Source organism: Xyrauchen texanus, chromosome 41 (genome assembly GCF_025860055.1).
Source record: "Xyrauchen texanus isolate HMW12.3.18 chromosome 41, RBS_HiC_50CHRs, whole genome shotgun sequence".
In the NCBI taxonomy this organism is placed as follows: domain Eukaryota; kingdom Metazoa; phylum Chordata; class Actinopteri; order Cypriniformes; family Catostomidae; genus Xyrauchen; species Xyrauchen texanus.
This window is the reverse complement of record NC_068316.1, coordinates 12101601-12113302: the sequence shown is the minus strand read 5'-3', so window position 1 is coordinate 12113302 and position 11702 is coordinate 12101601. Positions and strand designations below refer to the sequence as shown.

The window sequence follows — 11702 nt, the reverse complement described above, 5'->3', positions numbered from 1 at the left end:
GCGCTCCCTCTCAACCCCCGCCTCTGCGCAGCGGCGCACATCGGCACACACACACACACACACACACACACACACACATACTTGTTTTTATGCATTGTGGGGGTCACCTGTCAGAAATGCTACATAATGAGGACCACCCTTTCTAATGAACTTTAAGACCTAAAAAAAATATTTTGACAAATAATAAAATATCTGTTTAAAGAATGTCCCTTCAGATTACAAATATTTTGCTATAAAAGTTTTAAACATGACACAGTGGTTACTTGTGGGGTCATTTCAGGTCTTGTGTAAATCTGAGGTCCGCCAAAACACACAACCGGTTTTCAGTCATTGTGGGGGTCAAATCCACACACACTTAACTCCAGTTTTTAGTCATTGTGGGGGTCAAATCCACACACACTGAACTCCAGTTTTTAGTCATTGTGGGGGTCAAATCCACACACACTGAACTCCAGTTTTTAGTTATTGTGGGGGTCAAATCCACACACACTAAACTCCAGTTTTTAGTCATTGTGGGGGTCAAATCCACACACACTGAACTCCAGTTTTTAGTCATTGTGGGGGTCAAATCCACACACACTGAACTCCAGTTTTTAGTCATTGTGGGGGTCAAATCCACACACACTGAACTCCAGTTTTTAGTCATTGTGGGAGTCAAATCCACACACACTGAACTCCAGTTTTTAGTCATTGTGGGGGTCAAATCCACACACACTGAACTCCAGTTTTTAGTCATTGTGGGGGTCAAATCCACACACACTAAACTCCAGTTTTCAGTCATTGTGGGGATCAAATCCACACACACTAAACTCCAGTTTTCAGTCATTGTGGGGGTCAAATCCACACACACTAAACTCCAGTTTTCAGTCATTGTGGGGGTCAAATCCACACACACTTAACTCCAGTTTTTAGTCATTGTGGGGGTCAAATCCACACACACTAAACTCCAGTTTTTAGTCATTGTGGGGGTCAAATCCACACACACTTAACTCCAGTTTTTAGTCATTGTGGGGGTCAAATCCACACACACTAAACTCCAGTTTTTAGTCATTGTGGGGGTCAAATCCACACACACTTAACTCCAGTTTTTAGTCATTGTGGGGGTCAAATCCACACACACTAAACTCCAGTTTTTAGTCATTGTGGGGGTCAAATCCACACACACTAAACTCCAGTTTTTAGTCATTGTGGGGGTCAAATCTACACACACTAAACTCCAGTTTTTAGTCATTGTGGGGGTCAAATCCACACACACTAAACTCCAGTTTTTAGTCATTGTGGGGGTCAAATCTACACAGCAACTTATATCCTTGTATCAATTATTAATTCATTTTGAGAAGACTGCCTCAATAACACAAATTTTAAAAGGCATATCTGTAAAAGCAGTTTGTGAAAAGAGAATCTACTTTAAACAGAATAGGAGCTCCAAACAGTAAACACTTTATTTATAGATTCGGATGGTGTTCTATTTCATACAAAGCAACAACATTAAATGTTTGTACTGCAAAAAGTTTTGTAAAAAAAAAAAACACACAAAAACAACAACATAACATGAGAATGCGCTCTACTCCCCCACCCCCCGGGGGGGGGGCCAGTCACAGTGACCGTAGAACCTGGGGATAAGGACAGACAAGGCGAGAGAAAAGCAGACTGAAGGAAGAGGAGAGAGAGACGAGAGAAAAAAAATTATTGGTTCGGTTCCCTGACATACTGCCACTCAGTCCTCCACCAGCCGAGAGGCCCTCACTCGTGGTGCCATGCGATGGTACTGGATGCTCCTCGGTGGCGGCTCGATACTACTCTGCCTCCTGGCAGCCGGCGATGGCTCCTCCATTATTGCACCTGGCAGCGAGCTCCCCATTCCATCAGTCTGCCTGCTCCTCCCCATCATGGCAGACGGCAGAAGGTCTGACCTCCGGCGAACGGCTGCAACTCCTCCGTCCCCTCACGGATGGCAGCCACCCCTCCTTGACCCAGGAGCATGGCAGCGAGCTCTCCATCCCACCTGTTGTTCAATCGCTCTAGCACCACCGCCTCAGACAGCCACAGGCAGTCGCCACAACCTCATGCTGCCCGACCTCATCAGCAGTGAGGACTCTCCGACACTGTCCCTCCTTCCTCCCGGGTTTTCGACACCAATGGAACAAGGTTAGTAGTTCAGGGAAAGAGGCGGCGGAACCGTGAATGTTGAAACATACTTTAATTATAAAATAACCATACACAAAAATAAAGTATAGTGGCACCCCTTCACAGACAACTGACACTTTACTTTTATTTTGTCTTTGTTTATTTTTGGATTAGAGTTTTGTGTTAAACGTTCACCGGTTCAGGCCGCCTCCTTCCCTGAGCTTTAACTTCGTTACACTGGTGCCAAAAAGGAGGGACACGCTGTCGGAGTGTCCTCGTTGCTGATGAGGTCAGGCAGCATGAGGGAGTGGAGACTGCCAATGGCTGTCCGAGGAGTATCGAGCTGTCCACCGAGGAGCATCCAGTACAATCGCATGGCACAACGAGTGAGGGCCTCTCGGCTGGTGGAGGACTTAGAGGCAGTGTGTCTGAGAACCGAACCAAGATTTTTTCCTCTCTCCTCTCTCTCCTCTTCCTTCAGTCTGCTTTTCTCTCGCCTTGTCTGTCCTTATCCCCAGGTTCAGCGGCGCTATGAAGGGTACTCAAAAACATGGTGTGTCAAGATTAACATGCTACATCTTTCCTTTGCAGAGCGGAGATACGATTTTTAATATAAAACTTCAGAGCTGACCACTCTCTATTTTTAAGAGCAAATGGTTCAGCTTCCATACACCTTAAGCAGTCTGCCTTTCCTGGAACTTTCCGGTTCCTAATGAATTTGATCATGTGCTTCTTCACAGCATGTATTTCGTGTTTGCTCCAGGCTGTCCTCTTAATGTGACCTGGGGGGGGAAAGAGTACATCAAGCATTTATCTTAGCATTTCACTAGTGAGAAACACTTGCATTACAATGCATCAACCAGTGCTGTTAACTTGAAGCACTAGTTCTATTGCTACAGAACTGTACTCTAATTTTACATTGTTTACCCAAATGCAACTTTATTGTTCCTGCCATCTTGATTGCAGCTGAAGGATCATGAGACTTGACAATTTATAAGCACCCTGAATGTGTGCAGATTCAAATAGTGTTGTGCTTCTTTAATTTCACCCATTTTCTCATTTCTTTATAGTAGTTTCACTTTTCATTTCACATAAATATTTGGTGAAACTTATGTTTGTATTATCTTCACAATTTAGATGCAATTGAGTTCTCCATCTCAAGGTTTTTCCAATGATGCATGCAAAGCATTGACATGGAAAGCAAACTGCAAGCCCAAACTTCCATAAATACACCTAGTTCATTCACACCAAATGGTTTTCAATAAACAAGGTTAAAATAGCATATATATATATATATATACACACACTCACCTAAAGGATTATTAGGAACACATACTAATACTGTGTTTGACCCCCTTTCGCCTTCAGAACTGCCTTAATTCTACGTGGCATTGATTCAACAAGGTGCTGAAAGCATTCTTTAGAAATGTTGGCCCATATTGATAGGATAGCATCTTGCAGTTGATGGAGATTTGTGGGATGCACATCCAGGGCACGAAGCTCCGTTCCACCACATCCCAAAGATGCTCTATTGGGTTGAGATCTGGTGACTGTGGGGGCCATTTTAGTACAGTGAACTCATTGTCATGTTCAAGAAACCAATTTGAAATGATTCGAGCTTTGTGACATGGTGCATTATCCTGCTGGAAGTAGCCATCAGAGGATGGGTACATGGTGGCCATAAAGGGATGGACATGGTCAGAAACAATGCTCAGGTAGGCCGTGGCATTTAAACGATGCCCAATTGGCACTAAGGGGCCTAAAGTGTGCCAAGAAAACATCCCCCACACCATTACACCACCACCACCAGCCTGCACAGTGGTAACAAGGCATGATGGATCCATGTTCTCATTCTGTTTACGCCAAATTCTGACTCTACCATCTGAATGTCTCAACAGAAATCGAGACTCATCAGACCAGGCAACATTTTTCCAGTCTTCAACTGTCCAATTTTGGTGAGCTCTTGCAAATTGTAGCCTCTTTTTCCTATTTATAGTGGAGATGAGTGGTACCCGGTGGGGTCTTCTGCTGTTGTAGCCCATCCGCCTCAAGGTTGTGCGTGTTGTGGCTTCACAAATGCTTTGCTGCATACCTCGGTTGTAACGAGTGGTTATTTCAGTCAAAGTTGCTCTTCTATCAGCTTGAATCAGTCGGCCCATTCTCCTCTGACCTCTAGCATCAACAAGGCATTTTCAGCCCACAGGACTGCCGCATACTGGATGTTTTTCCCTTTTCACACCATTCTTTGTAAACCCTAGAAATGGTTGTGCGTGAAAATCCCAGTAACTGAGCAGATTGTGAAATACTCAGACCGGCCCGTCTGGCACCAACAACCATGCCACGCTCAAAATTGCTTAAATCACCTTTCTTTCCCATTCTGACATTCAGTTTGGAGTTCAGGAGATTGTCTTGACCAGGACCACACCCCTAAATGCATTGAAGCAACTGCCATGTGATTGGTTGATTAGATAATTGCATTAATGAGAAATTGAACAGGTGTTCCTAATAATCCTTTAGGTGAGTGTATATATATATATATATATATATATATATATATAAAAATAAAAATCACACTCCAGTAGAGCTGCACAACTTTAACAAACTCGGTATTGTCAATGTCAATTAATAGAAATTACATTTAAATTTGCTGTTACACAAGCTGAGAGCTGAATTGCTTTACTGCAATTATATAAAATCACATTCACAAATTTTAATTAATTTAAACCTAACGCAGTAGATTTTTCAGCACAAATGTTTACATGACTTCACAAACAGCAGTGAAACAAACATATGAGACTTTAGACCGTTTAAATCTTGCCATTTCATTGTAAAACATACATGTATGGCTTTTGGTTAGAAATAGGGATGTCCCAATCAAGTATTTTGTGCCCCGAACAGTAAATAAACAACTTTTGAGTGATTATTTAAAGAGTGCGTATCAAATATAATGTCACGGTACCAAAACTTCAGTATTCGGTACCGATACCAGTTACATTTCACGGTTCAAAAATATGCTAATATTATAATGTGCTATTGAACACACCAGTTTAGTTTTTTTGTATTATTTTAAAACTTAGTTTAATAATTATTATTTTCCAGAACATTTTTTAAAGTTTAATTTAATTTCATCAACAAAATGTTGTCTAATCAATAAATTCTTAATTTTAACAAGTGAACATTTCAACATGTTATCACATTTTTTTTGCCAAACTTTTAAAATCAACAGATGTCTTGCTTGTGATACTTTAATTATTATTATTACAGAGAATAAATATTTTTACTATTAAGTTCAATTTCAGGCATCTAGATGTTATTCTTCCACAGTAAGATTGCAGCCTTTAGCGGTTTAATAAAATCACACTAGTGCATGTCATGATTTTAATTTGATTAATTGGTCATTTCAGTGTATAAGAAATAACAGAGCACGCATTCAAAATAAGCCTGTGAGCATTTTAATAATAAGCCTGTGTCAGTCATACTGTGCGCTGTACCGGATATATTTGCTGTTTTATACTAACGGTACTGCAGAAACACTGGTATCCTTACATCTTTTTTATTTTAGTATCGACTTGGTACGGAAGTACCGGTACTTTTCTCAACACTAATCAAATATGGTAAACAAAAAAGCTTTATTATGCATGTGACATGCTAGAACAGACCTCATTGGTTATCATGTGTCACACACGTTTCAACTTCTTTTCCTTTTAATGATGGTTTGCAAACCCACTTGAAGTTGCATTTTCTGCCACCTACATCACCAGTGTGATGGTTTGTGTAAAAAAGGCTCAAGCTTAGGATAGCTTATGCCGATCAGTAAATAAATACTGATCCTTCAGCTCGGCACATTCCTAGCTAGAATATTCAATACTCATCCTTAAAAAACCATGTTGTAAATAGAAACCTGAAACCGGAGAACATTTCAGCCATCAGTCAGTCGTAATTAAATTAACATACCTCTCTTTTTTTTGGACACTTGGTCTTCTGGAAGTGTGCCGTCTTCACATACAGTGTGCTGTCGTGGTGATTCTGTACTGCAATCTGAAAGAATTAAGCCAGTCTGAGTGTTAACAAATCTTAGCATTAAACTGACATATGAAAATATCCCTCATCTGTTTTTCTTTATTTATTAGTGCTGTTTTATGTGCAACCAAAATAACAGTCATCTCAAGAACACAAAGTGCAGTGTTCCTGGGGACCCACCACTCAAAATGTTTAGGTGTTTTAGACGTCTCACTATTTAAAACACCTGATTCAACTAATCAACTTCATAGTGCTTTAATTAGAGTCATCTAAATTAGTCTGGGAGGTGTGTCCTGAGGACCGGAGTTAAGAAACACTGCTTTAGTGGATAGAGGCTTTTGTAATGTTTTTTTAATCCGTAATTTAAATAGACTTCCAACAGATGGGGAATCAGTGTTCGGGCAGTAATTCATTACTTGTACTGAGTTTACTTGCAATGCATTACAATAAAAATTACTTTGCCTAGTAACTAGTAGTGCAGCTAATTACTAATAACATTTCAGTAATATTACTTTTTGTCACAATTGCTCCCGATTTCAAAACCAACAATCCAATCATCCCTATTTGTAATCGTTGTTGTGCATGCATGTGACGTCACTATTGCAGCAAGCTATCTTAGTCAGAATATGGAAAAGCCTACATCATTTAGCAGCCAGAAAATATAGCCATTATTTTAGTCAGGAGAAAAGTTGACAAACACCACTGTCACATGTAAGTTGGGTAATGGTAATAATGCTGCATCTCTTTAGCTCGGAAATCGGATGTTGGACCTGGGAATGATGTCATACCCAAATTGACTGCGTTACAGTACACAATGGTACTAAAGTCGGACAACTAAGATGGACGTGTCAAGGCAAATAGTCATACCAGTCGATAAAAACATAAAAAGGTGGTATTTTGCACAGATAATGCCGAAGTATCATGCGGTATAGAGGTTGGATATTTCTGCGTTCATGAGTGAGTTTGAGACACAGACACACAGAAGTGCTAATAAACAATACATTCATACTGTTTCACCAACTGTTAATGCGCTGAGCAGCCATATTGCATTCTCAAGTCGGGTTTGTTGCAGTCCCTCGGAGTTTCCGAGTCAGAATTCCGACTTGAGGGGGCGTTCCTTTTAGGGTTGTAGATTTTCACGGTACGATAACAGTCACAGAAAATATCACGGCATTACACAATTAATATTATCAGAAGACAAAGACCCTTAACAGGAGTGAAAACAGAAGGTTTTTTTTTGGTTGAGCAAACACTTTATTATAACTGAAATTTTAAACTGAAATTTTTATTGAAATGGGTAAAAAAAGTCTACCTTTTGAAAATAAAATAAGAAAGCTAACAATTATAATAATAAACATGATAAAAAAATAGCATGTAACTATACCATGTTATATAACTAAAGCATGTTAGTTTACATGTTAAAAGAAAAATAACATCAGCTGTGTGAGCTTTATTGTAATGTCTTCTGATTATGCTTATGTTCATTTATGATTTGCTGTCTGTCTGAACCAAAGAAATAAAAGCGAACTATCGGTACAATATTGAATTGCATAGCATCAATGCAATCATATCAAAAACGGATCGCACTGCATCGTAATAGGGGTGAATTGCATCGCAAGCTGCTTCATATGTATCTTATCGTTGGCTATGCATCGAGATGCGCATCGCATCTGCCTCAGTTATGGAGATGCACATCTCTAATGTATATGCGCACCTGCATGGACTTCAGATGTTTGCTTAACTGAAAGCATGATGTCAATTAAGCCTTACTTTTACCTTAGAACTAGGGATGCTAACGATTAATCAATTAATTAATGGTCGTAGCTTATCGTCCACTCAGAGTGGCTGAGAAAGTTAAAATGTCTCCACTTTGGGGTGTGTCAGTAGCAAGTGTGTATAAACTGTTTATTTCATTGCATGGCCAGTTTAAACTTCATATGACACGCAATTATACTTACGGAAATGTAGTTGAGGCAGTATTGCCAACTTAGCAACTTTGTCACTAGATTTAGTACCTTTTCAGATCCCTTTAGTGACTTTATCCAAAAAAAGCGACAAAACTAGCGACTTCTTGGACAAAACTCATCTAGTTTCCAAAACTCGCCGGTACTGCCACACAAGCATGAGGTCATGCTTTCCCGATGCGTACACATATCTCTCTGCATCTGCTCTGTTCAGCGAGTTGCTGAGAGGAGCAGCGCATTCAGTTAAAACAGATATTCTGTTGCTTCTAACCTGAATATAGCCAAAATCACTTTATGTGTATGGTGATTCTGTCAGAAGACATCGATTATAAATCAGGATTTTAGTGCAGATTAACAGCTTGGAAGGGAGAGCTGGTTAACATGTAGTCTTAATGTAAAAGGCTGACACTAAACAGAATGCAAATACTACACAATTACGTCATGATTATGCTAATTAGCATATGTGCTGCCATCTAGCGACTTTGAGCAGGCTTTAGCTACTTTCAATAAATAGGAGCTGGCAACAGTGTTGTTGCGTGCGCGGGCTCATGCGCAAAACACGAGGAAAAAACTAAACTGGAAATGGCTAAGCAACATGCTAAAATAATTTGTGAATGTAGTCAGAGCAGAAAGTAATAAAAAGATAATCCACACATATTTCAAACCAATTTTCCATCCCTAGAAACAACAATTTAGTATTAGGCAAAAACAAATGGAACAAACCTTTCAGATTGGAAGTAGACTCCTCTAAATCACTGTCCACTGTAACTTTCGCTAAAAGGTAGAAAACACAGAAATTCATCATTTAAAACACAAGGTAAAACATGTATGTGATTCCAAAGCATTCCCAAAAGCATTCCCAAAAACCCTATATTACAATGTGTAAACTATTAAAGCATAATAAAAAAACTAAACTAAGTTCTCTAAATTAATAAAGTTCAGACAAAGGAAAAAAACTAAAACTAACAGTGTATAGTACCTTCTGGATAAATGTTGATTTCATCAAGACTTCTCCCCTTGAAGTCTGCCAAGCGTCCTTTTTCGAGGGCAAGAAGAATTTTGCTCATTTTGGCCAGCTGAAGGGTACCCTCAGGTAACCGGTAACACTGACGATGTACTCTAATGTCATGGCCTAGGAAGTCAGCCAGCTGATCGAGCTCTGTATTGCTCAGATTGAGAACTAATCTGTTGAGGTTACCAATCTGTTTCCTCAACTTTGTGGAAGTTAAAGTTTGAGGATTTTTAGCACTGCATGCACCTGCAAATTCACAGATGCAGTCAGAGCCTCTGAAAAAGGTCATTGCAGATGGACGTGCAAAGAGAAAAGGGTTCTCATTCAGTACTCCACACCTACTCCGGTTTTTAATTAGCAGGCTGATCGACTCTTGCATTGAAGGAGTAACAAGTACTGGAACCTTTCTGCCTCTTTTGCCTCTGATCTCTATAGGCTTGAAGTATTGACACAGTTTATTTTCCAACTCTGTAAGGGCCATGCTAATATCCGGATGAGCGTCTGATTGGTTGCTGGAGGTGTATGTGGTCAAAGGCATTTGTGAATGTATGTGAGTTAATGTAACCTTGGCCAGTTTTAACCAATGCTGAGATGATGGCTGTGTTGACAAGTGTTTGCGGTAAATTTTCTCTTGCTCATCAAGATACACATGAAGACGTTTAACATCTTCAGTGAAAGGGAGCAAATGTGGGGATTTCCACTTGGCTTCCTCCAGTGTTCGCCGGGCTGTTGAAGAAATGTATTCGGGCCATCGGGTCTGATAAAGTTGTTGGAAGCTGTTCACAACTTTTGCTGTTGCTTTGCCTGCAGTAGTTACAGAACCCCCAGAGCAGTTCTTTTTGGCTGTCATGCTGTCATCATCCTTGCACGAAGGCTATAATAAAATTGTTTAAAATCATCACTTATCAGACAAGGTCCCCACTACGCTAAACCTGAAGTGTGTGTATTTAACAAATAGGGGTTTATATAGCTTTCCTAACACACTACAGGTCCCCACAAAGTACGTTACACAAGAAACCGTGTGTAAGACTTACTCAAGATCAAATAAGATACAGACAGACAGATGGATAAATGGAGTGATAGATGTATAGAAAGAGAGATGGATAGAGTGATAGATAAATACATGGATAGACAGACAGATAGATAGATAGACAGACTTATAAACAGACAGACAGACAGAGAGAGAGAGATAGATAAACAGATAGATAGACAGACAGACAGACATATTGACAGACATGTGGATAGAGTTAAAGAGAACGATAAGATAGTTATAGACAGATTGATTTATAGACAGGCAGACATATTGAAAGACAGATGTAAGAGAGAGTGATAGACAGATTGATAGAGAGATAAATACATGGATAGACAGAGAGACAAATCAGACAGATGAATGGACAGATAGATAGCGAGATAGATAGTTATAGACAGATTGATTGATAGAGAGATTAATAGACAGATATATATATATATATATATATATATATATACATACACATTATATATATATATATTAAATACACATACCTCAACTGTATGCCGTGGAATGCCTGCAGTAGTTACAGAACCCCCAGAGCAGTTCTTTATGGCGGTCATGTTGTCATCATCCTTGCACGAAGGCTATAATAAAATTGTTTAAAAATCATCACTTATCAGACAAGGTCCCCACTACGCTAAACCTGAAGTGTGTGTATTTAACAAATAGGGGTTTATATAGCTTTCCTAACACACTACAGGTCCCCACAAAGTACGTTACACAAGAAACCGTGTGTAAGACTTACTCAAGTCAAGACTAGATAGATAGATAAACAAACAGACTGAAAGAGAGAGATAGACACTGATAGGCAGACAGTAGTATTTGATTGAAGACATTCATGTTAATGAGACTGAGGGATAGATTTACAGTTTTTTCATTGGGCTGTAAATGTACAATTATTTATGAATATCCAGACTTGCACTTAAGAGAGACTTCATTATTGTTTTGACACTTCCTGCTCATATAGCCTAAACATTGCAATGCAAATCTTAAAAGATCGTAAAGGCCTTGAGCTTGGGAAAGGTGCTTTCTAAATAAAACATTATTATTATTAAAAATGTCCCTTCACTCTACCCTTCCAAAACAAAAGGGTCTTAAATAGCCTAACTGTAATGTGTAAAATTACAAAATGTGTCAAATTTTGCCAAACCTTTCTCCAAGGCCAGGCACTTCCTCCATAGTCATATGTTATTTCTTCTCCAGGAATGATATCTCTTGATGCAAAAAGGCACAAACGGGATTTTCCCTCGTTCACGTTGTCATCATTGACTAGCCGGCCAGGGGTGGTGTTCTCATGACGTCCATCAATGCTTAAAAAACAAAACATTAACTTTTTATGAACGTTTAGCCTAACAAACCATAACAAGACACAAATTAGGACATGATCACAGAGAAAATAGATTTTCTTTTTACATGTAAATCTAAAAATTATTAAACAATTTTAAAAACTTACCACCACTCCTTGTTTTGCCGGATGAAGTCAAACATAAAGACAGTATTGTTATTGACCTCTCCTCTGCGTTCAGAGTCAATTAAAGCAATCATT

At 39.3% G+C, this 11702-nt stretch overlaps 1 protein-coding gene across 2 annotated transcripts; it reads right to left on the bottom strand.

Annotated features, from left to right (window-relative positions):
• Positions 1–2687: 2687 nt before the first annotated feature.
• LOC127634647 (uncharacterized) lies at positions 2688–11702 on the bottom strand. 2 transcript variants are annotated; one of them, XM_052114279.1, is made up of 7 exons: positions 11610–11702; positions 11307–11466; positions 10648–10740; positions 9091–9997; positions 8835–8885; positions 6082–6165; positions 2688–2909 (listed from the first exon to the last, which is right to left on the bottom strand). In XM_052114279.1, the coding sequence occupies exons 1-7, from the start codon at positions 11699–11701 to the stop codon at positions 2692–2694; spliced, it is 1605 nt and encodes a 534-aa protein (XP_051970239.1). In that variant the 5' UTR covers position 11702; the 3' UTR covers positions 2688–2691. The 2 variants fall into 2 exon arrangements, with proteins under 2 accessions (XP_051970239.1, XP_051970240.1); XM_052114280.1 differs by lacking the exon at positions 10648–10740.